Source organism: Atractosteus spatula (genome assembly GCF_055471065.1).
Source record: "Atractosteus spatula isolate fAtrSpa1 chromosome 10 unlocalized genomic scaffold, fAtrSpa1.hap1 SUPER_10_unloc_1, whole genome shotgun sequence".
Taxonomy (NCBI): Eukaryota; Metazoa; Chordata; class Actinopteri; order Semionotiformes; family Lepisosteidae; genus Atractosteus; species Atractosteus spatula.
Genome location: NW_028296612.1, coordinates 3,105,070 through 3,131,074, shown reverse-complemented (window position 1 = coordinate 3,131,074; position 26,005 = coordinate 3,105,070). Strand labels below are relative to the sequence as shown.

Sequence of the window (26,005 nt, the reverse complement as noted above, 5' to 3'; positions counted from 1 at the left end):
TCAGCTCCTGAGACAGAGGCGGGCTGGAGCTGTAGTCACCTGGAGACTCAGAGAGATCAGCTCCTGAGACAGAGGCAGGCTGGAGCTGTAGTCATCTGGAGATTCAGAGAGATCAGCTCCTGAGACACTGGCGGGCTGGAGCTGTAGTCACCTGGAGACTGAGAGAGATCAGCTCCTGAGACAGAGGCAGGCTGGAGCTGTAGTCACCTGGAGACTGAGAGAGATCAGCTCCTGAGACAGAGGCAGGCTGGAGCTGTAGTCACCTGGAGACTCAGAGAGATCAGCTCCTGAGACAGAGGCAGGCTGGAGCTGTAGTCACCTGGAGACTCAGAGAGATCAGCTCCTGAGACAGAGGCAGGCTGGAGCTGTAGTCACCTGGAGACTCAGAGAGATCAGCTCCTGAGACACAGGCGGGCTGGAGCTGTAGTCATCTGGAGACTCAGAGAGATCAGCTCCTGAGACAGAGGCAGGGGCTGGACTCCGTTCACGAGAGAGAGCTGTTGAGACAGATGGGCTCCGGCCCTCCCCCCACCGCCGGCTGACTCCTGTTTTCCTCAAACATTTTCATTCCTTTGCGCTCGGCTGCTCGCTGACGAAAACCCCGAGGTGGCGCAGCGATGGAGGAGACGGCGGGCCGCGCGAGTTCGCTCTGATGCGCTCTCGAGCCGGAGAGAGAGCTGTGTTGATTCATTTCTCAGGCTTCCTGGGGGGCAGTGCTCTCACGGTAAAGTCAGAGCTGTGTCCCTCCTGCCTTACTTGGTAAAGTCAGAGCTGTGTCCTTCCTGCGTTACTTGGTAAAGTCAGACCCGTGTCCTTCCTGCCTTACTTGGTAAAGTCAGACCCGTGTCCTTCCTGCGTTACTTGGTCAAGTCAGAGCTGTGTCCTTCCTGCGTTACTTGGTCAAGTCAGAGCTGTGTCCTTCCTGCCTTACTTGGTAAAGTCAGAGCTGTGTCCTTCCTGCCTTACTTGGTCAAGTCAGAGCTGTGTCCCTCCTGCCTTACTTGGTCAAGTCAGAGCTGTGTCCTGCCTGCGTTACTTGGTAAAGTCAGAGCTGTGTCCTTCCTGCGTTACTTGGTAAAGTCAGAGCCGTGTCCTTCCTGCCTTACTTGGTAAAGTCAGACCCGTGTCCTTCCTGCGTTACTTGGTAAAGTCAGAGCTGTGTCCCTCCTGCCTTACTTGGTAAAGTCAGAGCTGTGTCCCTCCTGCCTTACTTGGTAAAGTCAGAGCTGTGTCCCTCCTGCCTTACTTGGTAAAGTCAGAGCTGTGTCCTTCCTGCCTTACTTGGTAAAGTCAGAGCTGTGTCCTTCCTGCCTTACTTGGTAAAGTCAGAGCTGTGTCCCTCCTGCCTTACTTGGTAAAGTCAGAGCTGTGTCCTTCCTGCCTTACTTGGTAAAGTCAGAGCTGTGTCCTTCCTGCGTAACTTGGTCAAGTCAGAGCTGTGTCCTTCCTGCCTTACTTGGTAAAGTCAGAGCTGTGTCCCTCCTGCCTTACTTGGTCAAGTCAGAGCTGTGTCCTTCCTGTGTTACTTGGTAAAGTCAGAGCTGTGTCCTTCCTGTGTTACTTGGTAAAGTCAGAGCTGTGTCCTTCCTGCCTTACTTGGTAAAGTCAGAGCTGTGTCCTTCCTGCGTAACTTGGTAAAGTCAGAGCTGTGTCTTTCTTGCGTAACTTGGTAAAGTCAGAGCTGTGTCCCTCCTGCCTTACTTGGTAAAGTCAGAGCTGTGTCCCTCCTGCCTTACTTGGTAAAGTCAGAGCTGTGTCCTTCCTGCCTTACTTGGTAAAGTCAGAGCTGTGTCCCTCCTGCCTTACTTGGTCAAGTCAGAGCTGTGTCCTTCCTGCGTTACTTGGTAAAGTCAGAGCTGTGTCCTTCCTGCCTTACTTGGTAAAGTCAGAGCTGTGTCCTTCCTGCGTTACTTGGTAAAGTCAGAGCCGTGTCCTTCCTGCCTTACTTGGTAAAGTCAGAGCTGTGTCCTTCCTGCGTTACTTGGTAAAGTCAGAGCTGTGTCCCTCCTGCGTTACTTGGTAAAGTCAGAGCTGTGTCCTTCCTGCCTTACTTGGTAAAGTCAGACCCGTGTCCTTCCTGCGTAACTTGGTAAAGTCAGAGCTGTGTCCCTCCTGCCTTACTTGGTAAAGTCAGAGCTGTGTCCCTCCTGCCTTACTTGGTAAAGTCAGAGCTGTGTCCTTCCTGCGTTACTTGGTAAAGTCAGAGCTGTGTCCTGCCTGCGTTACTTGGTAAAGTCAGAGCTGTGTCCTGCCTGCGTTACTTGGTAAAGTCAGAGCTGTGTCCTTCCTGCGTTACTTGGTCAAGTCAGAGCTGTGTCCTTCCTGCCTTACTTGGTCAAGTCAGAGCTGTGTCCCTCCTGCCTTACTTGGTAAAGTCAGAGCTGTGTCCTTCCTGCGTTACTTGGTAAAGTCAGAGCTGTGTCCTTCCTGCGTTACTTGGTAAAGTCAGAGCCGTGTCCTGCCTGCGTTACTTGGTAAAGTCAGAGCCGTGTCCTTCCTGCCTTACTTGGTAAAGTCAGAGCTGTGTCCTTCCTGCGTTACTTGGTAAAGTCAGAGCTGTGTCCCTCCTGCGTTACTTGGTAAAGTCAGAGCTGTGTCCCTCCTGCGTTACTTGGTAAAGTCAGAGCTGTGTCCTGCCTGCGTTCGACAGACCTGTCTTGCTGGCTTTGATCAGCACCAGGCAGGCTGGAGAGGCAGCAGCTGCTGCCACAGTGTGAGTCTGCCTGTCTCCGCACGTGTCCCAGCAGGCAGCTCCGTGCACCTGTCTGTCCGTCTTGGCAGGGAAGCGTGTCTCGGCTGAGGCGTGTCTCTCGGCGTGTGCCCGTCTGCCTCAGCATGCGTGTCTTGGCGTCTGTGCGTTGCATACAGAACTGCAGTGCATTCTGGGGCTGGTCTTGTACAAGCTGATGTATCTATTGTGTGTGTGTGCATTACACGCTGCAGTGCATTGTGGGGCTGGTCTTGTACAAGCTGATGTATCTTGTGTGTTTACATTACATACTGCAGTGCATTCTGGGGCTGGTCTTGTACAAGCTGATGTATCTATTGTGTGTGTGTCTGTACATTACACACTGCAGTGCATTCTGGGGCTGGTCTTGTACAAGCTGATGTATCTTGTGTGTCTGTGTGTCTGTGTGTCTGTATAACACACTCCAGTGCATTCTGGGGCTGGTCTTGTACAAGCTGATGTGTCTGTGTGTCTGTGTGTCTGTGTGTCTGTATAACACACTCCAGTGCATTCTGGGGCTGGTCTTGTACAAGCTGATGTGTCTGTGTGTCTGTGTGTCTGTGTCTGTATAACACACTCCAGTGCATTCTGGGGCTGGTCTTGTACAAGCTGATGTATCTTGTGTGTGTGTCTGTGTCTGTGTGTATGTGTGTTACACACTCCAGTGCATTCTGGGGCTGGTCTTGTACAAGCTGATGTACCTCGTGTGTGTGTGTGTGTGTATATATATATTCCAGAATTGCAGTGCATTCTGGGAAGGGCCCTCTGTATACACGTACCTCCTCTGTGATGTTCTGGACCCGACCCAGAATGCAGTGCCTCTTCCTCTGCGCTGAGAGGAGGAGAGGATTTCCCTTAGTCGCTCCCTAAACCCCCCCCCCCCCCCCCCCTTTGTGTCAGGGCTCTGCTCCCAGGGGGGCTGTGTTGACAACACGCTGCTTAGGTGTTATGTCTCACCTCACTGACTCACGACAGCAGGAGAGAACTCAATTCAATTCAATTCAATTCAAGGTGCTTTATTAGCATGACCGATGGGTACAATCAGTGTTGCCAAAGCAAATGAAAGTAATGATATTTACATGAAACAAAACCAAAAATAGAAGTAAAATAAAATCTACAGACATGTTACAGACATTTACAACAAAGACATATTATAAAATATTGAGAGAACTCAATATTGAGAGAAATAAGAGAGAGCTCTCTCTTTCTCTCTCTCTCTCTCTGTCCCTGGATTTCTCTCCCTGTCCTCTCCTCCTCCTCCTCCCTCTCGCCATCTTTCCATTACTCTCTCCTCCCATCCGCAGTCCGAGGCAGCAGGTCGTCTCCCCACAGTCTCAGTCACTGAGGCCTCAGACCATCGGAGTGTCGTTCAAGCTCTTCCTTCCTCCTCCTCCTCCTCCTCTCCCAACCCTCCTCTCTCCCTGTCCTCTCCTCCTCCCTCCTCCCTCTCACCATCTTTCCATTACTCTCTCCTCCCATCCGCAGTCCGAGGCAGCAGGTCGTCTCCCCACAGTCTCAGTCACTGAGGCCTCAGACCATCGGAGTGTCGTTCAAGCTCTTCCTTCCTCCTCCTCCTCCTCCTCCTCTCCCAACCCTCCTCTCTCCCTGTCCTCTCCTCCTCCTCCTCCCTCTCGCCATCTTTCCATTACTCTCTCCTCCCATCCGCAGTCTGAGGCAGCAGGTCGTCTCCCCACAGTCTCAGTCACTGAGGCCTCAGACCATCGGAGTGTCGTTCAAGCTCTTCCTTCCTCCTCCTCCTCCTCCTCCTCTCCCAACCCTCCTCTTTCCCTGTCCTCTCCTCCTCCTCCTCCCTCTCGCCATCTTTCCATTACTCTCTCCTCCCATCCGCAGTCCGAGGCAGCAGGTCGTCTCCCCACAGTCTCAGTCACTGAGGCCTCAGACCATCGGAGTGTCGTTCAAGCTCTTTCTTCCTCCTCCTCCTCCTCTCCCCGTCCTCTCCTCCTCCCTCCTCCCTCTCGCCATCTTTCCATTACTCTCTCCTTCCATCCGCAGTCTGAGGCAGCAGGTCGTCTCCCCAAAGTGTCTCTCCGAGACAGCAGGACACACACACACACACACACACACACACACACACACACACACCAGGGCCAGCTTTCCCAGAAGCCAGTTCACCCACCAGCCTGTCTCCGGACTGCGGGAGGAAACCTGAGCTCCCAGAGGAATCCCCACACCTACACAGGGAGAACATGCAGACTCCACCGAGACAGCACCCCAAGAACTGAGCCCAGGGCCCCCAGCGCTGTGAGGCATCACTGTTGCCTCCTGCCCAGTCACAGCTCTCCTCTTTAACTCCACAGGGTGGGTGTGGTTACTTCCCGAGGCCCGTGCCGAAAGTTTCAACGTTCACCGCGCTCTGCGGTGTGGGGCGGGGATCGTTGGGAGATGTCTGCGGCGAGGATCGTTTGAGGCTGTCTGACGGCGGGCTGTCATCTGCGCGAATGGATATTGGGATGAAGGCGGGGATGGAGCTCCTCTCGACGGCGGAGAGAGAGAGAGAGAGAGGGAGAGGGAGGGAGGGAAAGATTGAGGACTTGGTCGGAGAGAAGATGAAAAGCAAGCAAGGGGGGGGGGGCGATTTGTTGCTAGGCAACCGAATTAGGCAGAGCTGCCTGCTTTCATTAACGTCTGGGAGCGATCGGGAAGGAATGCCTTCTTATCCAGAGTGTGTGTGTGTGTGTGTGTGTGTGTGTGTGTGTGTGTGAGTGAGTGTCGGGGGTGGGGGGTGTGTGTGTTTGTGTGTCTGGGTGTGTGTCTCACACTGAGACACACATACAGATACACAACCTCTCACTGAGACACAGATCTCACACTGAGACACACACACAGATACACAACCTCACACTGAGACACACATACAGATACACAACCTCTCACTGAGACACAGATATCACACTGAGACACACACACAGATACACAACCTCACACTGAAACACACATACAGATACACAACCTCTCACTGAGGCACACACACAGATACACAACCTCTCACTGAGACACAGATCTCACACTGAGACACACACAGATACACAACCTCACACTGAGACACACATACAGATACACAACCTCTCACTGAGACACAGATCTCACACTGAGACACACACACAGATACACAACCTCACACTGAGACTCACATACAGATACACAACCTCTCACTGAGACAGATCTCACACTGAGACACACACACAGATACACAACCTCACACTGAGATACACATACAGATACACAACCTCTCACTGAGACACAGATCTCACACTGAGACACAACAGTGTGTACAGTATTAGTGTGTGCTGTATTAACCGTGTCATGGACTAACAGCGTGTCTATAGTATTAATTGTCTGCTGTATTAACAGATTGTATTAACTGTTCTACTGCACTGGGACTGGAGCTCCTATTGTAACAGACTGTTCTACTGCACTGGGACTGGAGCTCCTATTGTAACAGACTGTTCTACTGGACTGGGACTGGAGCTCCTATTGTAACAGGACTGTTCTACTGCACTGGGACTGGAGCTCCTATTGTAACAGACTGTTCTACTGGACTGGGACTGGAGCTCCTATTGTAACAGGACTGTTCTACTGCACTGGGACTGGAGCTCCTATTGTAACAGACTGTTCTACTGCACTGGGACTGGAGCTCCTATTGTAACAGACTATTCTACTGCACTGGGACTGGAGCTCCTATTGTAACAGGACTGTTCTACTGCACTGGGACTGGAGCTCCTATTGTAACAGACTGTTCTACTGCACTGGGACTGGAGCTCCTATTGTAACAGACTATTCTACTGCACTGGGACTGGAGCTCCTATTGTAACAGACTGTTCTACTGCACTGGGACTGGAGCTCCTATTGTAACAGACTGTTCTACTGGACTGGGACTGGAGCTCCTATTGTAACAGGACTGTTCTACTGGACTGGGACTGGAGCTCCTATTGTAACAGGACTGTTCTACTGCACTGGGACTGGAGGTCCTATTGTAACAGACTATTCTACTGGACTGGGACTGGAGCTCCTATTGTAACAGACTGTTCTACTGGACTGGGACTGGGGCTCCTATTGTAACAGACTGTTCTACTGGACTGGGACTGGGGCTCCTATTGTAACAGACTGTTCTACTGGACTGAAACTGGAGCTCCTATTGTAACAGACTGTTCTACTGGACAGGGACTGGAGCTCCTGTTGTAACAGGACTGTTCTACTGGACTGGGACTGGAGCTCCTATTGTAACAGGACTGTTCTACTGGACTGGGACTGGAGCTCCTATTGTAACAGACTGTCCTACTGCACTGGGACTGGGGCTCCTATTGTAACAGACTGTTCTACTGGACTGGGACTGGAGCTCCTATTGTAACAGACTGTTCTACTGCACTGGGACTGGAGCTCCTATTGTAACAGACTGTTCTACTGCACTGGGACTGGAGCTCCTATTGTAACAGGACTGTTCTACTGCACTGGGACTGGAGCTCCTATTGTAACAGGACTGTTCTACTGCACTGGGACTGGAGCTCCTATTGTAACAGACTATTCTACTGGACTGGGACTGGAGCTCCTATTGTAACAGACTGTTCTACTGCACTGGGACTGGAGCTCCTATTGTAACAGACTGTTCTACTGCACTGGGACTGGAGCTCCTATTGTAACAGACTGTTCTACTGGACTGAAACTGGAGCTCCTATTGTAACAGGACTGTTCTACTGCACTGGGACTGGAGCTCCTATTGTAACAGACTGTTCTACTGGACTGGGACTGGAGCTCCTATTTTAACAGACTGTTCTACTGCACTGGGACTGGAGCTCCTATTGTAACAGACTGTTCTACTGCACTGGGACTGGAGCTCCTATTGTAACAGACTGTTCTACTGCACTGGGACTGGGGCTCCTATTGTAACAGACTCTCCTACTGGACTGGGACTGGAGCTCCTATTGTATCAGGACTGTTCTACTGCACTGGGACTGGAGCTCCTATTGTAACAGACTGTTCTACTGCACTGGGACTGGAGGTCCTATTGTAACAGACTGTTCTACTGCACTGGGACTGGAGCTCCTATTGTAACAGGACTGTTCTACTGCACTGGGACTGGAGCTCCTATTGTAACAGACTGTTCTACTGGACTGGGACTGGAGCTCCTATTGTAACAGACTGTTCTACTGCACTGGGACTGGAGCTCGTATTGTAACAGACTGTTCTACTGGACTGGGACTGGAGCTCCTATTGTAACAGACTGTTCTACTGCACTGGGACTGGAGCTCCTATTGTAACAGACTGTTCTACTGGACTGGGACTGGGGCTCCTATTGTAACAGACTGTTCTACTAGACTGGGACTGGAGCTCCTATTGTAACAGACTGTTCTACTGGACTGGGACTGGAGCTCCTATTGTAACAGACTGTTCTACTGCACTGGGACTGGAGCTCCTATTGTAACAGACTGGTCTACTGCACTGGGACTGGAGCTCCTATTGTAACAGACTGTTCTACTGCACTGGGACTGGAGCTCCTATTGTAACAGACTGGTCTACTGCACTGGGACTGGAGCTCCTATTGTAACAGACTGTTCTACTGCACTGGGACTGGAGCTCCTATTGTAACAGGACTGTTCTACTGGACTGGGACTGGAGCTCCTATTGTAACAGACTGTTCTACTGCACTGGGACTGGAGCTCCTATTGTAACAGACTGTTCTACTGGACTGGGACTGGAGCTCCTATTGTAACAGGACTGTTCTACTGGACTGGGACTGGAGCTCCTATTGTAACAGACTGTTCTACTGGACTGGGACTGGAGCTCCTATTGTAACAGACTGTTCTACTGCACTGGGACTGGAGCTCCTATTGTAACAGACTGTTCTACTGGACTGGGACTGGAGCTCCTATTGTAACAGGACTGTTCTACTGCACTGGGACTGGAGCTCCTATTGTAACAGACTGTTCTACTGCACTGGGACTGGGGCTCCTATTGTAACAGACTGTTCTACTGGACTGGGACTGGAGCTCCTATTGTAACAGACTGTTCTACTGGACTGGGACTGGAGCTCCTATTGTAACAGACTGTTCTACTGGACTGGGACTGGAGCTCCTATTGTAACAGACTGTTCTACTGGACTGGGACTGGGGCTCCTATTGTAACAGACTGTTCTACTGGACTGGGACTGGAGCTCCTATTGTAACAGACTGTTCTACTGGACTGGGACTGGAGCTCCTATTGTAACAGACTGTTCTACTGCACTGGGACTGGAGCTCCTATTGTAACAGACTGTTCTACTGGACTGGGACTGGAGCTCCTGTTGTAACAGACTGTTCTACTGCACTGGGACTGGAGCTCCTATTGTAACAGACTGTTCTACTGGACTGGGACTGGAGCTCCTATTGTAACAGACTGTTCTACTGGACTGGGACTGGAGCTCCTATTGTAACAGACTGTTCTACTGGACTGGGACTGGAGCTCCTATTGTAACAGACTGTTCTACTGCACTGGGACTGGAGCTCCTATTGTAACAGACTGTTCTACTGGACTGGGACTGGAGCTCCTGTTGTAACAGACTGTTCTACTGGACTGGGACTGGAGCTCCTATTGTAACAGACTGTTCTACTGGACTGGGACTGGAGCTCCTATTGTAACAGACTGTTCTACTGGACTGGGACTGGAGCTCCTATTGTAACAGACTGTTCTACTGGACTGGGACTGGAGCTCCTATTGTAACAGGACTGTTCTACTGCACTGGGACTGGAGCTCCTATTGTAACAGACTGTTCTACTGCACTGGGACTGGAGCTCCTATTGTAACAGGACTGTTCTACTGCACTGGGACTGGGGCTCCTGTTGTAACAGACTGTTCTACTGCACTGGGACTGGAGCTCCTATTGTAACAGGACTGTTCTACTGCACTGGGACTGGAGCTCCTATTGTAACAGACTGTTCTACTGGACTGGGACTGGAGCTCCTATTGTAACAGACTGTTCTACTGCACTGGGACTGGGGCTCCTATTGTAACAGACTGTTCTACTGGACTGGGACTGGAGCTCCTATTGTAACAGACTGTTCTACTGGACTGGGACTGGAGCTCCTATTGTAACAGACTGTTCTACTGGACTGGGACTGGAGCTCCTATTGTAACAGACTGGTCTACTGCACTGGGACTGGAGCTCCTATTGTAACAGACTGGTCTACTGCACTGGGACTGGAGCTCCTATTGTAACAGACTGTTCTACTGGACTGGGACTGGAGCTCCTATTGTAACAGGACTGTTCTACTGCACTGGGACTGGAGCTCCTATTGTAACAGACTGTTCTACTGGACTGGGACTGGAGCTCCTATTGTAACAGGACTGTTCTACTGCACTGGGACTGGAGCTCCTATTGTAACAGGACTGTTCTACTGCACTGGGACTGGAGCTCCTATTGTAACAGGACTGTTCTACTGGACTGGGACTGGAGCTCCTATTGTAACAGACTGTTCTACTGGACTGGGACTGGAGCTCCTATTGTAACAGACTGGTCTACTGCACTGGGACTGGGGCTCCTATTGTAACAGACTGTTCTACTGCACTGGGACTGGAGCTCCTATTGTAACAGGACTGTTCTACTGCACTGGGACTGGAGCTCCTATTGTAACAGGACTGTTCTACTGGACTGGGACTGGAGCTCCTATTGTAACAGACTGTTCTACTGGACTGGGACTGGAGCTCCTATTGTAACAGACTGTTCTACTGCACTGGGACTGGAGCTCCTATTGTAACAGACTGGTCTACTGCACTGGGACTGGAGCTCCTATTGTAACAGACTGTTCTACTGCACTGGGACTGGGGCTCCTATTGTAACAGGACTGTTCTACTGGACTGGGACTGGAGCTCCTATTGTAACAGACTGTTCTACTGGACTGGGACTGGAGCTCCTATTGTAACAGACTGTTCTACTGCACTGGGACTGGAGCTCCTATTGTAACAGGACTGTTCTACTGCACTGGGACTGGAGCTCCTATTGTAACAGACTGTTCTACTGCACTGGGACTGGAGCTCCTATTGTAACAGGACTGTTCTACTGCACTGGGACTGGAGCTCCTATTGTAACAGACTGTTCTACTGCACTGGGAATGGAGCTCCTATTGTAACAGGACTGTTCTACTGCACTTGGACTGGAGCTCCTATTGTAACAGGACTGTTCTACTGGACTGGGACTGGAGCTCCTATTGTAACAGACTGTTCTACTGGACTGGGACTGGAGCTCCTATTGTAACAGACTGTTCTACTGGACTGGGACTGGAGCTCCTATTGTAACAGACTGTTCTACTGCACTGGGACTGGAGCTCCTATTGTAACAGACTGTTCTACTGGACTGGGACTGGAGCTCCTATTGTAACAGACTGTTCTACTGGACTGGGACTGGAGCTCCTATTGTAACAGACTGGTCTACTGGACTGGGACTGGAGCTCCTGTTGTAACAGACTGTTCTACTGGACTGGGACTGGAGCTCCTATTGTAACAGACTGTTCTACTGGACTGGGACTGGAGCTCCTATTGTAACAGACTGTTCTACTGCACTGGGACTGGAGCTCCTATTGTAACAGGACTGTTCTACTGCACTGGGACTGGAGCTCCTATTGTAACAGACTGTTCTACTGCACTGGGACTGGAGCTCCTGTTGTAACAGACTGTTCTACTGCACTGGGACTGGAGCTCCTGTTGTAACAGACTGTTCTACTGCACTGGGACTGGAGCACCTATTGTAACAGGACTGTTCTACTGCACTGGGACTGGAGCTCCTATTGTTACAGACTGTTCTACTGGACTGGGACTGGAGCTCCTATTGTAACAGACTGTTCTACTGCACTGGGACTGGAGCTCCTATTGTAACAGACTGTTCTACTGGACTGGGACTGGAGCTCCTATTGTAACAGACTGTTCTACTGCACTGGGACTGGAGCTCCTATTGTAACAGACTGTTCTACTGGACTGGGACTGGGGCTCCTATTGTAACAGACTGTTCTACTGCACTGGGACTGGAGCTCCTGTTGTAACAGGACTGTTCTACTGCACTGGGACTGGAGCTCCTATTGTAACAGGACTGTTCTACTGCACTGGGACTGGGGCTCCTATTGTAACAGACTGTTCTACTGCACTGGGACTGGAGCTCCTGTTGTAACAGGACAGTGAATGCGGTTCTTATACACTGCCTGGCCTGTTGTGACTTATTTGCTCCTGTGCTGCTGCCTCCAGGAGCCTTCTGTGGGTGTGTCGCGGTGTTGCGAGCAGGTGTATTACATGAGCAGCAGTAACCCAGCAGCGCTGCTGAAGGACGCGACGCACAGCTCGGTGCCGTTCCTGTGGGCATGCTGACACCTGCTGGACGCTGGGGGAACTGCAGTGCAGTCTGAAAAGGCTTGGCTTCTCTCTCCCCAGGTGTCAAGATGACAGTTTGCACGTGGGTGACCGTACTCTGTGTCCTGCCCTCGATCGCTGTGGCCATACGCAACACCACCACTGGAGGTACTGTGTCCTTGTGTCTGTGAGTGTCTGTCTCTTCGCAGTATGTCCTTCCTGTACTGGAGTGTCCAGTCAGTGTGTCTGTGTGAACCCCTCTCTCTCTCAGTGCAGTGTTCATGTACTGGAGTGTCCAGTCAGTGTGTGTGTGTATGAACCCCTCTCTCTCTCAGTGCAGTGTTCATGTACTGGAGTGTCCAGTCAGTGTGTCTGTATGAACTCCTCTCTCTCTCTCAGTGCAGTGTTCATGTACTGGAGTGTCCAGTCAGTGTGTGTGTATGAACCCCTCTCTCTCTCAGTGCAGTGTTCATGTACTGGAGTGTCCAGTCAGTGTGTGTGTATGAACCCCTCTCTCTCTCAGTGCAGTGTTCATGTACTGGAGTGTCCAGTCAGTGTGTGTGTATGAACCCCTCTCTCTCTCAGTGCAGTGTTCATGTACTGGAGTGTCCAGTCAGTGTGTGTGTATGAACCCCTCTCTCTCTCAGTGCAGTGTTCATGTACTGGAGTGTCCAGTCAGGGTGTCTGTATGAACCCCTCTCTCTCTCAGTGCAGTGTTCATGTACTGGAGTGTCCAGTCTATGTGTGTGTGTATGAACCCCTCTCTCTCTCAGTGCAGTGTTCATGTACTGGAGTGTCCAGTCAGTGTGTCTGTATGAACCCCTCTCTCTCTCAGTGCAGTGTTCATGTACTGGAGTGTCCAGTCACTGTGTGTGTATGAACCCCTCTCTCTCTCAGTGCAGTGTTCATGTACTGGAGTGTCCAGTCAGTGTGTGTGTATGAACCCCTCTCTCTCTCAGTGCAGTGTTCATGTACTGGAGTGTCCAGTCAGTGTGTGTGTATGAACCCCTCTCTCTCTCTCAGTGCAGTGTTCATGTACTGGAGTGTCCAGTCAGTGTGTGTGTATGAACCCCTCTCTCTCTCAGTGCAGTGTTCATGTACTGGAGTGTCCAGTCAGTGTGTCTGTATGAACCCCTCTCTCTCTCAGTGCAGTGTTCATGTACTGGAGTGTCCAGTCAGTGTGTGTGTATGAACCCCTCTCTCTCTCAGTGTACTGGAGTGTCCAGTCAGGGTGTGTGTATTGACCTCTCTCTCTCTCAGGCTGTGCTATTATCCGTCCCCCTCGTGACGGGGGGATCCGGTACCGGGGTCTGTCCCAGGAGCAGATCCGCAGTGTCCAGATCCTGCCGGTGGACTATGAGATCGAGTACATCTGCCGGGGCAGCAGGGTCATCGTGGGGCCCAAGGTCCGCAAGTGTCTCCCCGACGGCACCTGGACAGACATCGGCCTGCACAGCCGCTGCCGTGAGTGTCCCTGTCTGACCGCCTGTCCCTGTCTGACTGCCTGTCCCTGTCTGACCGTCTGCACCTCGGACCGCCTGTCCCTGTCTGACCGTCTGCACCTCGGACCGCCTGTCCCTGTCTGACCGTCTGCACCTCGGACCGCCTGTCCCTGTCTGACCGTCTGCACCTCGGACCGCCTGTCCCTGTCTGACTGCCTGTCCCTGTCTGACCGCCTGCACCTCGGACCGCCTGTCCCTGTCTGACTGCCTGTCCCTGTCTGACCGTCTGCACCTCGGACCGCCTGTCCCTGTCTTTCCGCCTGTCCCTGTCTGACCGCCTGTCCCTGTCTGACCGTCTGCACCTCGGACTGCCTGTCCCTGTCTTTCCGCCTGTCCCTGTCTGACCGCCTGTCCCTGTCTGACCGTCTGCACCTCGGACCGCCTGTCCCTGTCTGACTGTCTGTCCCTGTCTGACCGCCTGCACCTCGGACTGCCTGTCCCTGTCGTTCCGCCTGTCCCTGTCGTTCCGCCTGTCCCTGTCTGACCGCCTGTCCCTGTCTGACCGTCTGCACCTCGGACCGCCTGTCCCTGTCTGACCGTCTGCACCTCGGACCGCCTGTCCCTGTCTTTCCGCCTGTCCCTGTCTGACCGTCTGCACCTCGGACCGCCTGTCCCTGTCTGACCGTCTGCACCTCGGACCGCCTGTCCCTGTCTGACTGCCTGTCCCTGTCTGACCGTCTGCACCTCGGACCGCCTGTCCCTGTCTGACCGTCTGCACCTCGGACCGCCTGTCCCTGTCTGACTGCCTGTCCCTGTCTGACCGTCTGCACCTCGGACCGCCTGTCCCTGTCTGACTGCCTGTCCCTCAGACCGCCTGTCCCTGTCTGACCGCCTGTCCCTGTCTGACCGCCTGTCCCTCAGACCGCCTGTCCCTGTCTGACTGCCTGTCCCTGTCTGACCGTCTGCACCTCGGACCGCCTGTCCCTGTCTGACCGTCTGCACCTCGGACCGCCTGTCCCTGTCTGACTGCCTGTCCCTGTCTGACTGCCTGTCCCTGTCTGACCGTCTGCACCTCGGACCGCCTGTCCCTGTCTGTCCCTGTCTGACCGCCTGTCCCTGTCTGACCGCCTGCACCTCGGACTGCCTGTCCCTGTCTTTCCGCCTGTCCCTGTCTGATCGCCTGTCCCTGTCTGACCGCCTGTACCTCGGACCGCCTGTCCCTGTCTGACCGCCTGTCCCTGTCTGACCGCCTGTCCCTCGGACCGTCTGTACCTTGGACCGCCTGTCCCTGTCTGTCCCTGTCTGACTGCCTGTCCCTGTCTGACCGTCTGCACCTCGGACCGCCTGTCCCTGTCTGACCGTCTGCACCTCGGACCGCCTGTCCCTGTCTGACCGTCTGCACCTCGGACCGCCTGTCCCTGTCTGACCGTCTGCACCTCGGACCGCCTGTCCCTGTCTGACCGTCTGCACCTCGGACCGCCTGTCCCTGTCTGACTGCCTGTCCCTGTCTGACCGTCTGCACCTCGGACCGCCTGTCCCTGTCTGTCCCTGTCTGACCGCCTGTCCCTGTCTGACCGCCTGCACCTCGGACTGCCTGTCCCTGTCTTTCCGCCTGTCCCTGTCTGATCGCCTGTCCCTGTCTGACCGCCTGTACCTCGGACCGCCTGTCCCTGTCTGACCGCCTGTCCCTGTCTGACCGCCTGTCCCTGTCTGTCCGCCTGTCCCTCGGACCGTCTGTACCTTGGACCGCCTGTCCCTGTCTGTCTCTGTCTGACCGCCTGTCCCTGTCTGACCGCCTGCACCTCGGACCGCCTGTCCCTGTCTGACCGCCTGTCCCTGTCTGACCGTCTGCACCTCGGACCGCCTGTCCCTGTCTGACCGTCTGCACCTCGGACCGTCTGTCCCTGTCTGACTGCCTGTCCCTGTCTGACCGTCTGCACCTCGGACCGCCTGTCCCTGTCTGACCGTCTGCACCTCGGACCGTCTGTCCCTGTCTGACTGCCTGTCCCTGTCTGACTGCCTGTCCCTGTCTGACCGTCTGCACCTCGGACCGCCTGTCCCTGTCTGTCCCTGTCTGACCGCCTGTCCCTGTCTGACCGCCTGCACCTCGGGCTGCCTGTCCCTGTCTTTCCGCCTGTCCCTGTCTGACCGTCTGCACCTCGGACCGCCTGTCCCTGTCTGACCGTCTGCACCTCGGACCGCCTGTCCCTGTCTGACTGCCTGTCCCTGTCTGACCGTCTGCACCTCGGACCGCCTGTCCCTGTCTGACTGCCTGTCCCTCAGACCGCCTGTCCCTGTCTGACCGCCTGTCCCTGTCTGACCGCCTGTCCCTCAGACCGCCTGTCCCTGTCTGACCGCCTGTCCCTGTCTGACCGCCTGTCCCTCAGACCGCCTGTCCCTGTCTGACCGCCTGTCCCTGTCTGACCGCCTGTCCCTGTCTGACCGTCTGCACCTCGGACCGCCTGTCCCTGTCTGACTGCCTGTCCCTGTCTGACCGTCTGCACCTCGGACCGCCTGTCCCTGTCTGACCGTCTGCACCTCGGACCGCCTGTCCCTGTCTGACTGCCTGTCCCTGTCTGACCGCCTGTACCTCAGACCGCCTGTCCCTGTCTGACCGCCTGCACCTCGGACCGCCTGTCCCTGCCTGTCCCTGCCTGTCCCTGTCTGTCCCTGTCTGACCGCCTGTCCCTGTCTGACCGCCTGCACCTCGGACCGTCTGTACCTTGGACCGCCTGTCCCTGTCTGTCCGCCTGTACCTCTGACCGCCTGTCTCTGTCTGAGCGCCTGTCCCTCGGACCACCTGTACCTGTCTGACCGCCTGTACCTCTGACCTCTGACCTGTACCTGTCTGACCGCCTGTACCTCGGACCACCTGTCTCTGTCTGAGCGCCTGTCCCTCGGACCACCTGTACCTGTCTGACCGCCTGTCCCTCTGACCTCTGAGCGCCTGTCCCTCTGTCTGAGCGCCTGTCCCTCTGACTGCCTGTCTCTGTCTGAGCGCCTGTCCCTCTGACCGCCTGTACCTCTGACCTCTGACCTGTACCTCTGACCGCCTGTCCCTGTCTGACCGCCTTTCTCTCTGTCTGTCCCTCTGTCCGCCTGTCCCTCTGACTGCCTGTCTCTCTGAACATCTGTCTCTCTCTCTGTGTCCCTCTGACCGCCTTTCTCTCTGCCTGTCCCTCTGACTGCCTGCCTCTCTCTCTGTGTCCCTCTGAGTGTCTGTCTCTGTGTCCAGTGCTGTGTGAACCCCAGTCTCTCCTCCCTGTCACCCGCAGTGCTCATGTGCTCGAAGGTCTGGGCGTCCCTGGAGAACGGGGAGGTAGAGGCGCGCCCCCCCGGCCCCTCAGTGGAGGGTACAGAGCTGCACTACCGCTGTCTCCCCGGCTTCCGGCTCGTGGGGCGCAACTCCTCCCTCTGCACCAAGCTGGGCAAGTGGGCGTACCCCAAACCAGTCTGCCACTGTGAGTCACAGCCTAACACTGTACCCCAAGACTGTCTGACTGTACGAGACTGTCACTGGAGCTGTGTGTCAGTGTGTGAGACACTGAGACTGTCACTGGAGCTGTGTGTCAGTGTGTGAGACACTGAGACTGTCACTGGAGCTGTGTGTCAGTGTGTGAGACACTGAGACTGTCACTGGAGCTGTGTGTCAGTGTGTGAGAGACACTGAGACCGTCACTGGAGCTGTGTGTCAGTGTGTGAGACACTGAGACTGTCACTGGAGCTGTGTGTCAGTGTGTGAGACACTGAGACTGTCACTGGAGCTGTGTGTCAGTGTGTGAGAGACACTGAGACTGTCACTGGAGCTGTGTGTCAGTGTGAGAGACACTGAGACTGTCACTGGAGCTGTGTGTCAGTGTGTGAGACACTGAGACTGTGACTGGAGCTGTGTGTCAGTGTGTGAGACACTGAGACTGTCACTGGAGCTGTGTGTCAGTGTGTGAGAGACGCTGAGACTGTCACTGGAGCTGTGTGTCAGTGTGTGAGACACTGAGACTGTCACTGGAGCTGTGTGTCAGTGTGAGAGACACTGAGACTGTCACTGGAGCTGTGTGTCAGTGTGTGAGAGACGCTGAGACTGTCACTGGAGCTGTGTGTCAGTGTGTGAGACACTGAGACTGTCACTGGAGCTGTGTGTCAGTGTGTGTGAGACACTGAGACCGTCACTGGAGCTGTGTGTCAGTGTGTGAGACACTGAGACCGTCACTGGAGCTGTGTGTCAGTGTGTGAGACACTGAGACCGTCACTGGAGCTGTGTGTCAGTGTGTGAGACACTGAGACCGTCACTGGAGCTGTGTGTCAGTGTGTGAGACACTGAGACCGTCACTGGAGCTGTGTGTCAGTGTGTGAGAGACGCTGAGACTGTCACTGGAGCTGTGTGTCAGTGTGTGAGACACTGAGACTGTCACTGGAGCTGTGTGTCAGTGTGTGTGAGACGCTGAGACTGTCACTGGAGCTGTGTGTCAGTGTGTGAGAGACACTGAGACTGTCACTGGAGCTGTGTGTCAGTGTGTGAGACACTGAGACTGTCACTGGAGCTGTGTGTCAGTGTGTGAGACACTGAGACTGTCACTGGAGCTGTGTGTCAGTGTGTGAGAGACACTGAGACTGTCACTGGAGCTGTGTGTCAGTGTGTGAGAGACACTGAGACTGTCACTGGAGCTGTGTGTCAGTGTGTGAGACACTGAGACTGTCACTGGAGCTGTGTGTCAGTGTGTGAGACACTGAGACTGTCACTGGAGCTGTGTGTCAGTGTGTGAGAGACACTGAGACTGTCACTGGAGCTGTGTCAGTGTGTGAGAGACACTGAGACCGTCACTGGAGCTGTGTGTCAGTGTGTGAGAGACGCTGAGACTGTCACTGGAGCTGTGTGTCAGTGTGTGAGACACTGAGACTGTCACTGGAGCTGTGTGTCAGTGTGTGTGAGACGCTGAGACTGTCACTGGAGCTGTGTGTCAGTGTGTGAGAGACGCTAAGACTGTCGCTGGAGCTGTGTGTCAGTGTGTGAGACACTGAGACTGTCACTGGAGCTGTGTGTCAGTGTGTGAGACACTGAGACTGTCACTGGAGCTGTGTGTCAGTGTGTGAGAGACGCTGAGACTGTCACTGGAGCTGTGTGTCAGTGTGTGAGAGACACTGAGACTGTCACTGGAGCTGTGTGTCAGTGTGTGAGACACTGAGACTGTCACTGGAGCTGTGTGTCAGTGTGAGAGAGACACTGAGACTGTCACTGGAGCTGTGTGTCAGTGTGTGAGAGACGCTGAGACTGTCACTGGAGCTGTGTGTCAGTGTGTGAGAGACACTGATACTGTCACTGGAGCTGTGTGTCAGTGTGTGAGACACTGAGACTGTCACTGGAGCTGTGTGTCAGTGTGAGAGAGACACTGAGACTGTCACTGGAGCTGTGTGTCAGTGTGTGAGACACTGAGACTGTCACTGGAGGTGTGTGTCAGTGTGTGAGAGACACTGAGACTGTCACTGGAGCTGTGTGTCAGTGTGAGAGACGCTGAGACTGTCACTGGAGCTGTGTGTCAGTGTGTGAGACACTGAGACTGTCACTGGAGCTGTGTGTCAGTGTGAGAGACACTGAGACTGTCACTGGAGCTGTGTGTCAGTGTGTGTGAGACACTGAGACTGTCACTGGAGCTGTGTGTCAGTGTGAGAGACGCTGAGACTGTCACTGGAGCTGTGTGTCAGTGTGTGAGAGACGCTGAGACTGTCACTGGAGCTGTGTGTCAGTGTGTGAGAGACACTGAGACTGTCACTGGAGCTGTGTGTCAGTGTGAGAGACGCTGAGACTGTCACTGGAGCTGTGTGTCAGTGTGTGAGACGCTGAGACTGTCACTGGAGCTGTGTGTCAGTGTGTGAGACACTGAGACTGTCACTGGAGCTGTGTGTCAGTGTGAGAGACACTGAGACTGTCACTGGAGCTGTGTGTCAGTGTGAGAGACGCTGAGACTGTCACTGGAGCTGTGTGTCAGTGTGAGAGACACTGAGACTGTCACTGGAGCTGTGTGTCAGTGTGTGAGAGACACTGATACTGTCACTGGAGCTGTGTGTCAGTGTGTGAGACACTGAGACTGTGACTGGAGCTGTGTGTCAGTGTGTGAGACACTGAGACTGTCACTGGAGCTGTGTGTCAGTGTGTGAGAGACACTGAGACTGTCACTGGAGCTGTGTGTCAGTGTGTGTGAGACACTGAGACTGTCACTGGAGCTGTGTGTCAGTGTGAGAGACGCTGAGACTGTCGCTGGAGCTGTGTGTCAGTGTGAGAGACGCTGAGACTGTCGCTGGAGCTGTGTGTCAGTGTGTGAGACGCTGAGACTGTCGCTGGAGCTGTGTGTCAGTGTGAGAGACACTGAGACTGTCACTGGAGCTGTGTGTCAGTGTGTGAGAGACACTGAGACTGTCACTGGAGCTGTGTGTCAGTGTGTGAGAGACACTGATACTGTCACTGGAGCTGTGTGTCAGTGTGTGAGACACTGAGACTGTCACTGGAGCTGTGTGTCAGTGTGTGAGACACTGAGACTGTCACTGGAGCTGTGTGTCAGTGTGAGAGACACTGAGACTGTCACTGGAGCTGTGTGTCAGTGTGTGAGACACTGAGACTGTCACTGGAGCTGTGTGTCAGTGTGTGAGAGACACTGAGACTGTCACTGGAGCTGTGTGTCAGTGTGTGAGACACTGAGACTGTCACTGGAGCTGTGTGTCAGTGTGAGAGACGCTGAGACTGTCACTGGAGCTGTGTGTCAGTGTGTGAGACACTGAGACTGTCACTGGAGCTGTGTGTCAGTGTGAGAGACACTGAGACTGTCACTGGAGCTGTGTGTCAGTGTGAGAGACGCTGAGACTGTCACTGGAGCTGTGTGTCAGTGTGTGAGACGCTGAGACTGTCACTGGAGCTGTGTGTCAGTGTGAGAGACACTGAGACCGTCACTGGAGCTGTGTGTCAGTGTGAGAGACACTGAGACTGTCACTGGAGCTGTGTGTCAGTGTGAGAGACACTGAGACTGTCACTGGAGCTGTGTGTCAGTGTGTGAGACACTGAGACTGTCACTGGAGCTGTGTGTCAGTGTGTGAGAGACGCTGAGACTGTCACTGGAGCTGTGTGTCAGTGTGTGAGAGACACTGAGACTGTCACTGGAGCTGTGTGTCAGTGTGAGAGACACTGAGACTGTCACTGGAGCTGTGTGTCAGTGTGTGTGAGACACTGAGACTGTCACTGGAGCTGTGTGTCAGTGTGTGAGACACTGAGACTGTCACTGGAGCTGTGTGTCAGTGTGTGAGAGACACTGATACTGTCACTGGAGCTGTGTGTCAGTGTGTGAGACACTGAGACTGTCACTGGAGCTGTGTGTCAGTGTGTGAGACACTGAGACTGTCACTGGAGCTGTGTGTCAGTGTGTGAGAGACGCTGAGACTGTCACTGGAGCTGTGTGTCAGTGTGAGAGACGCTGAGACTGTCACTGGAGCTGTGTGTCAGTGTGAGAGACGCTGAGACTGTCGCTGGAGCTGTGTGTCCTATCTCTCATTTCCTGTTTCTTCCTTTTTTTCAGATGACCGACACTACTTAGGTAAGACAGAACCAACAATATCCTTACATTGAGCACGATATCTCAGAGCCCCTGTCCAGTCAGTCCAGGGGTCTGTGTCCCCGGTCCAGTCAGTCCAGGGGTCTGTGATTCTGGTCCAGTCGGTCCAGGGGTCTGTGACTCTGGTCCAGTCGGTCCAGGGGTCTGTGTCCCCGGTCCAGTCGGTCCAGGGGTCTGTGTCAGGGGTCTGTGTCCCCGGTCCAGTCAGTCCAGGGGTCTTTGTCTCTGGTCCAGTTGGTCCAGGGGTCTGTGACTCTGGTCCAGTCGGTCCAGGGGTCTGTGTCCCTGGTTCCGGTGAGTTCTTGGATGTGTGGAAGAGAGATTAAACGTTCAGCTTCATCTCTCTGGCACCGCAGCCCGTGCGCAGGACCCCACAGGGCCGAGCGAGGGAGAGAGCGCCCCATCGCGCCGCGCAGGCACCGCCCGCTTCTCGATTCAGGGGTTCGTCGTCGTCGCCCCCCAGTCGGCATGCGGCCCCCGTTCCCACCCCCCGCCACTCTCTGTGTAAAGAGCCCGTTTCCAGTTAAGCGAGGGTGCCGTGTGGTGCGTCGGTGTGACCCCCTACAACCCCGAGCTGTCCCGGAGGAGGGTGTCATCGCCGAGCTTCTCGTGACACGGGGTTTAAGCGGTGAATATTGTCACTGGGACCAGTCCTAAACTGGGCGACGGCGATCGTCGGTCCTGCTCTGTTCCCCGGCTTCATGTCTCAGGGTCTGGCAGTCCGTCGGGCGGGCTGTAGCGGGATTGCTGAAGGTTCTGAGGACATTCAAGACTAAAGATAATCAGTTCCTCCTCTGAGTCTGTGCCCGAGGTTCCTGCGGTGAATCACGCCACCCAGGGCTGTCAGGTCCTGGAGGGGTCAGTGTGTGTGTGTGTCTGCAGTGTCTCCAGGGGTCTTTAAAGCAGGGCTGTCCAGTCCTGGTCCTGGAGGGGTCAGTGTGTGTGTCTGCAGTGTCTCCAGGGGTCTTTAAAGCAGGGCTGTCCAGTCCTGGTCCTGGAGGGGTCAGTGTGTGTGTGTGTCTGCAGAGTCTCCAGGGGTCTTTAAAGCAGGGCTGTCCAGTCCTGGTCCTGGAGGGGTCAGTGTGTGTGTCTGCAGTGTCTCCAGGGGTCTTTAAAGCAGGGATGTCCAGTCCTGGTCCTGGAGGGGTCAGTGTGTGTGTGTGTCTGCAGAGTCTCCAGGGGTCTTTAAAGCAGGGCTGTCCAGTCCCGGTCCTGGAGGGGTCAGTGTGTGTGTGTGTCTGCAGAGTCTCCAGGGGTCTTTAAAGCAGGGCTGTCCAGTCCTGGTCCTGGAGGGGTCAGTGTGTGTGTGTGTCTGCAGAGTCTCCAGGGGTCTTTAAAGCAGGGCTGTCCAGTCCTGGTCCTGGAGGGGTCAGTGTGTGTGTGTCTGCAGAGTCTCCAGGGGTCTTTAAAGCAGGGCTGTCCAGTCCTGGTCCTGGAGGGGTCAGTGTGTGTGTGTCTGCAGAGTCTCCAGGGGTCTTTAAAGCAGGGCTGTCCAGTCCTGGTCCTGGAGGGGTCAGTGTGTGTGTGTGTGTGTGTGTGTCTGCAGAGTCTCCAGGGGTCTTTAAAGCAGGGCTGTCCAGTCTTGGTTCTGGAGTGGTCAGTGTGTGTGTGTCTGCAGAGTTTCCAGGGGTCTTTAAAGCAGGGCTGTCCAGTCCTGGTCCTGGAGGGGTCAGTGTGTGTGTATCTGCAGAGTCTCCAGGGGTCTTTAAAGCAGGGCTGTCCAGTCCTGGTCCTGGAGGGGTCAGTGTGTGTGTGTCTGCAGAGTCTCCAGGGGTCTTTAAAGCAGGGCTGTCCAGTCCTGGTCCTGGAGGGGTCAGTGTGTGTGTGTGTCTGCAGAGTCTCCAGGGGTCTTTAAAGCAGGGCTGTCCAGTCCTGGTCCTGGAGGGGTCAGTGTGTGTGTGTGTCTGCAGAGTCTCCAGGGGTCTTTAAAGCAGGGCTGTCCAGTCCTGGTCCTGGAGGGGTCAGTGTGTGTGTCTGCAGAGTCTCCAGGGGTCTTTAAAGCAGGGCTGTCCAGTCCTGGTCCTGGAGGGGTCAGTGTGTGTGTGTCTGCAGAGTCTCCAGGGGTCTTTAAAGCAGGGCTGTCCAGTCCTGGTCCTGGAGGGGTCAGTGTGTGTGTGTCTGCAGAGTCTCCAGGGGTCTTTAAAGCAGGGCTGTCCAGTCCTGGTCCTGGAGGGGTCAGTGTGTGTGTGTGTGTGTGTGTGTGTGTGTGTGTGTGTGTCTGCAGAGTCTCCAGGGGTCTTTAAAGCAGGGCTGTCCAGTCTTGGTTCTGGAGTGGTCAGTGTGTGTGTGTCTGCAGAGTTTCCAGGGGTCTTTAAAGCAGGGCTGTCCAGTCCTGGTCCTGGAGGGGTCAGTGTGTGTGTGTGTGTCTGCAGAGTCTCCAGGGGTCTTTAAAGCAGGGCTGTCCAGTCCTGGTCCTGGAGGGGTCAGTGTGTGTGTGTCTGCAGAGTCTCCAGGGGTCTTTAAAGCAGGGCTGTCCAGTCCTGGTCCTGGAGGGGTCAGTGTGTGTGTGTGTCTGCAGAGTCTCCAGGGGTCTTTAAAGCAGGGCTGTCCAGTCCTGGTCCTGGAGGGGTCAGTGTGTGTGTATCTGCAGAGTCTCCAGGGGTCTTTAAAGCAGGGCTGTCCAGTCCTGGTCCTGGAGGGGTCAGTGTGTGTGTGTGTGTCTGCAGAGTCTCCAGGGGTCTTTAAAGCAGGGCTGTCCAGTCCTGGTCCTGGAGGGGTCAGTGTGTGTGTGTGTCTGCAGAGTCTCCAGGGGTCTTTAAAGCAGGGCTGTCCAGTCCTGGTCCTGGAGGGGTCAGTGTGTGTGTGTGTGTGTGTCTGCAGAGTCTCCAGGGGTCTTTAAAGCAGGGCTGTCCAGTCCTGGTCCTGGAGGGGTCAGTGTGTGTGTGTGTCTGCAGAGTCTCCAGGGGTCTTTAAAGCAGGGCTGTCCAGTCCTGGTCCTGGAGGGGTCAGTGTGTGTGTGTGTGTGTGTGTGTGTGTGTCTGCAGAGTCTCCAGGGGTCTTTAAAGCAGGGCTGTCCAGTCCTGGTCCTGGAGGGGTCAGTGTGTGTGTGTCTGCAGAGTCTCCAGGGGTCTTTAAAGCAGGGCTGTCCAGTGCTGGTCCTGGAGGGGTCAGTGTGTGTGTCTGCAGTGTCTCCAGGGGTCTTTAAAGCAGGGATGTCCAGTCCTGGTCCTGGAGGGGTCAGTGTGTGTGTGTGTCTGCAGAGTCTCCAGGGGTCTTTAAAGCAGGGCTGTCCAGTCCTGGTCCTGGAGGGGTCAGTGTGTGTGTGTGTGTGTGTGTGTGTCTGCAGAGTCTCCAGGGGTCTTTAAAGCAGGGCTGTCCAGTCCTGGTCCTGGAGGGGTCAGTGTGTGTGTGTCTGCAGAGTCTCCAGGGGTCTTTAAAGCAGGGCTGTCCAGTGCTGGTCCTGGAGGGGTCAGTGTGTGTGTCTGCAGTGTCTCCAGGGGTCTTTAAAGCAGGGATGTCCAGTCCTGGTCCTGGAGGGGTCAGTGTGTGTGTGTGTCTGCAGAGTCTCCAGGGGTCTTTAAAGCAGGGCTGTCCAGTCCTGGTCCTGGAGGGGTCAGTGTGTACAGATGATCCAGGTCTCTGTCTAGTCCAGTCCTGGACCACGAGAAATTTCAGGGTGAAAGAGAATAAAGTGTCATTCTTCAGATCTACCACAGGGTGGCAGCAAGGTGTAATTAAGAAATGGTGCCTGTTATTGTACAGAATTACCACAAGGCGGCAGTGTTCCCTTGTTTATCAGGAAGTTTATCAGGAATCTAACCATTTTCCTTTTATTGATACGTCCTATTGTGAATGTCGGAGAGAGAGGAGATAACTGAAAAAACAATCAGTACTAAACACCCACAAGAGGACAGGAGACACAGGGCGGCAGGAGTTTTCTGCTCCCCCCTCTCTCTCACTGTGTCTCCTGTCCTGTAGTTTGTTTATGACTGAGGAGTTCTCTGTGATCTCCTCTCTCTCTCACTGTGTCTCCTGTCCTGTTGTGTGTCTCTCTCTCACTGTGTCTCCTGTCCTGTTGTGTGTGTTTATGACTGAGGGACTCTCTGTGATCTCCTGTCCTGTTGTGTGTGTGTCTCTCTCTCTCACTGTGTCTCCTGTCCTGTTGTGTGTTTGTTACTGAGGGATTCTCTGTGATCTCCTCTCTCTCACTGTGTCTCCTGTCCTGTTGTGTGTGTTTATGACTGAGGGATGCTCTGTGATCTCCTCTCTCTCGCTGTGTCTCCTGTCCTGTTGTGTGTGTTTATGACTGAGGGATTCTCTGTGATCTCCTCTCTCTCACTGTTTCTCCTGTCCTGTTGTGTGTGTTTATTACTGAGGGATTCTCTGTGATCTCCTCTCTCTCGCTGTGTCTCCTGTCCTGTTGTGTGTGTTTATGACTGAGGGGTTTAGGACAGCCGGAGTATCATTATGTGGCGAATCTCAAAATCAGAGCGTCAGTCAACTTGGTTGTAAATTGTTCGTCTCTCATTCAGCGTATCAGAAAGTGAGCCAGTGATTCAGTGTGTCAGTAATGGGGCTAGTCCATCAGTCAGTGTACTGGTAAGTCAGATAACAAGTCGGTCAGTGTGTCAGCAACTGGGTCAGTCAGCACATCAGTGCGTCAGTTACAAAGTCAGTAACTGGGGCAGTGCATCAGTCAGTGTGTGTTAGTTTGAAACTGGGTCAGTGCATCAGTCAGTGTCTGTAATCAGGTCAGACAGTGTGTCAGTAATCAGGTCAGACAGTGTGTCAGTAATCAGGTCAGACAGTGTGTCAGTAATCAGGTCAGACAGCGTGTCAGTAGCAGGGCCAGTGTGTCAGTAATCAGGTCAGACAGTGTGTCAGTAATCAGGTCAGACAGCGTGTCAGTAGCAGGACCAGTGTGTCAGTAATCAGGTCAGACAGTGTGTCAGTAGCAGGGCCAGTGTGTCAGTAAT

General features: G+C 54.2%; 1 protein-coding gene across 2 annotated transcripts in view; it reads left to right on the top strand.

The window, feature by feature from the left end:
- The window catches only part of gabbr1b (gamma-aminobutyric acid (GABA) B receptor, 1b), a 91,280-nt gene that overhangs the window by 9,780 nt on the left and 55,495 nt on the right, over positions 1-26,005 (top strand). For both annotated transcript variants that reach the window (XM_088908225.1, XM_088908224.1), the window contains 4 exons: positions 12,137-12,223; positions 13,316-13,519; positions 16,773-16,958; positions 21,054-21,071. In XM_088908225.1, the coding sequence (XP_088764351.1) occupies positions 12,145-12,223; positions 13,316-13,519; positions 16,773-16,958; positions 21,054-21,071 (487 nt within the window). In that variant the 5' untranslated portion in view covers positions 12,137-12,144. The remainder of the gene's footprint in view (positions 1-12,136; positions 12,224-13,315; positions 13,520-16,772; positions 16,959-21,053; positions 21,072-26,005) is intronic.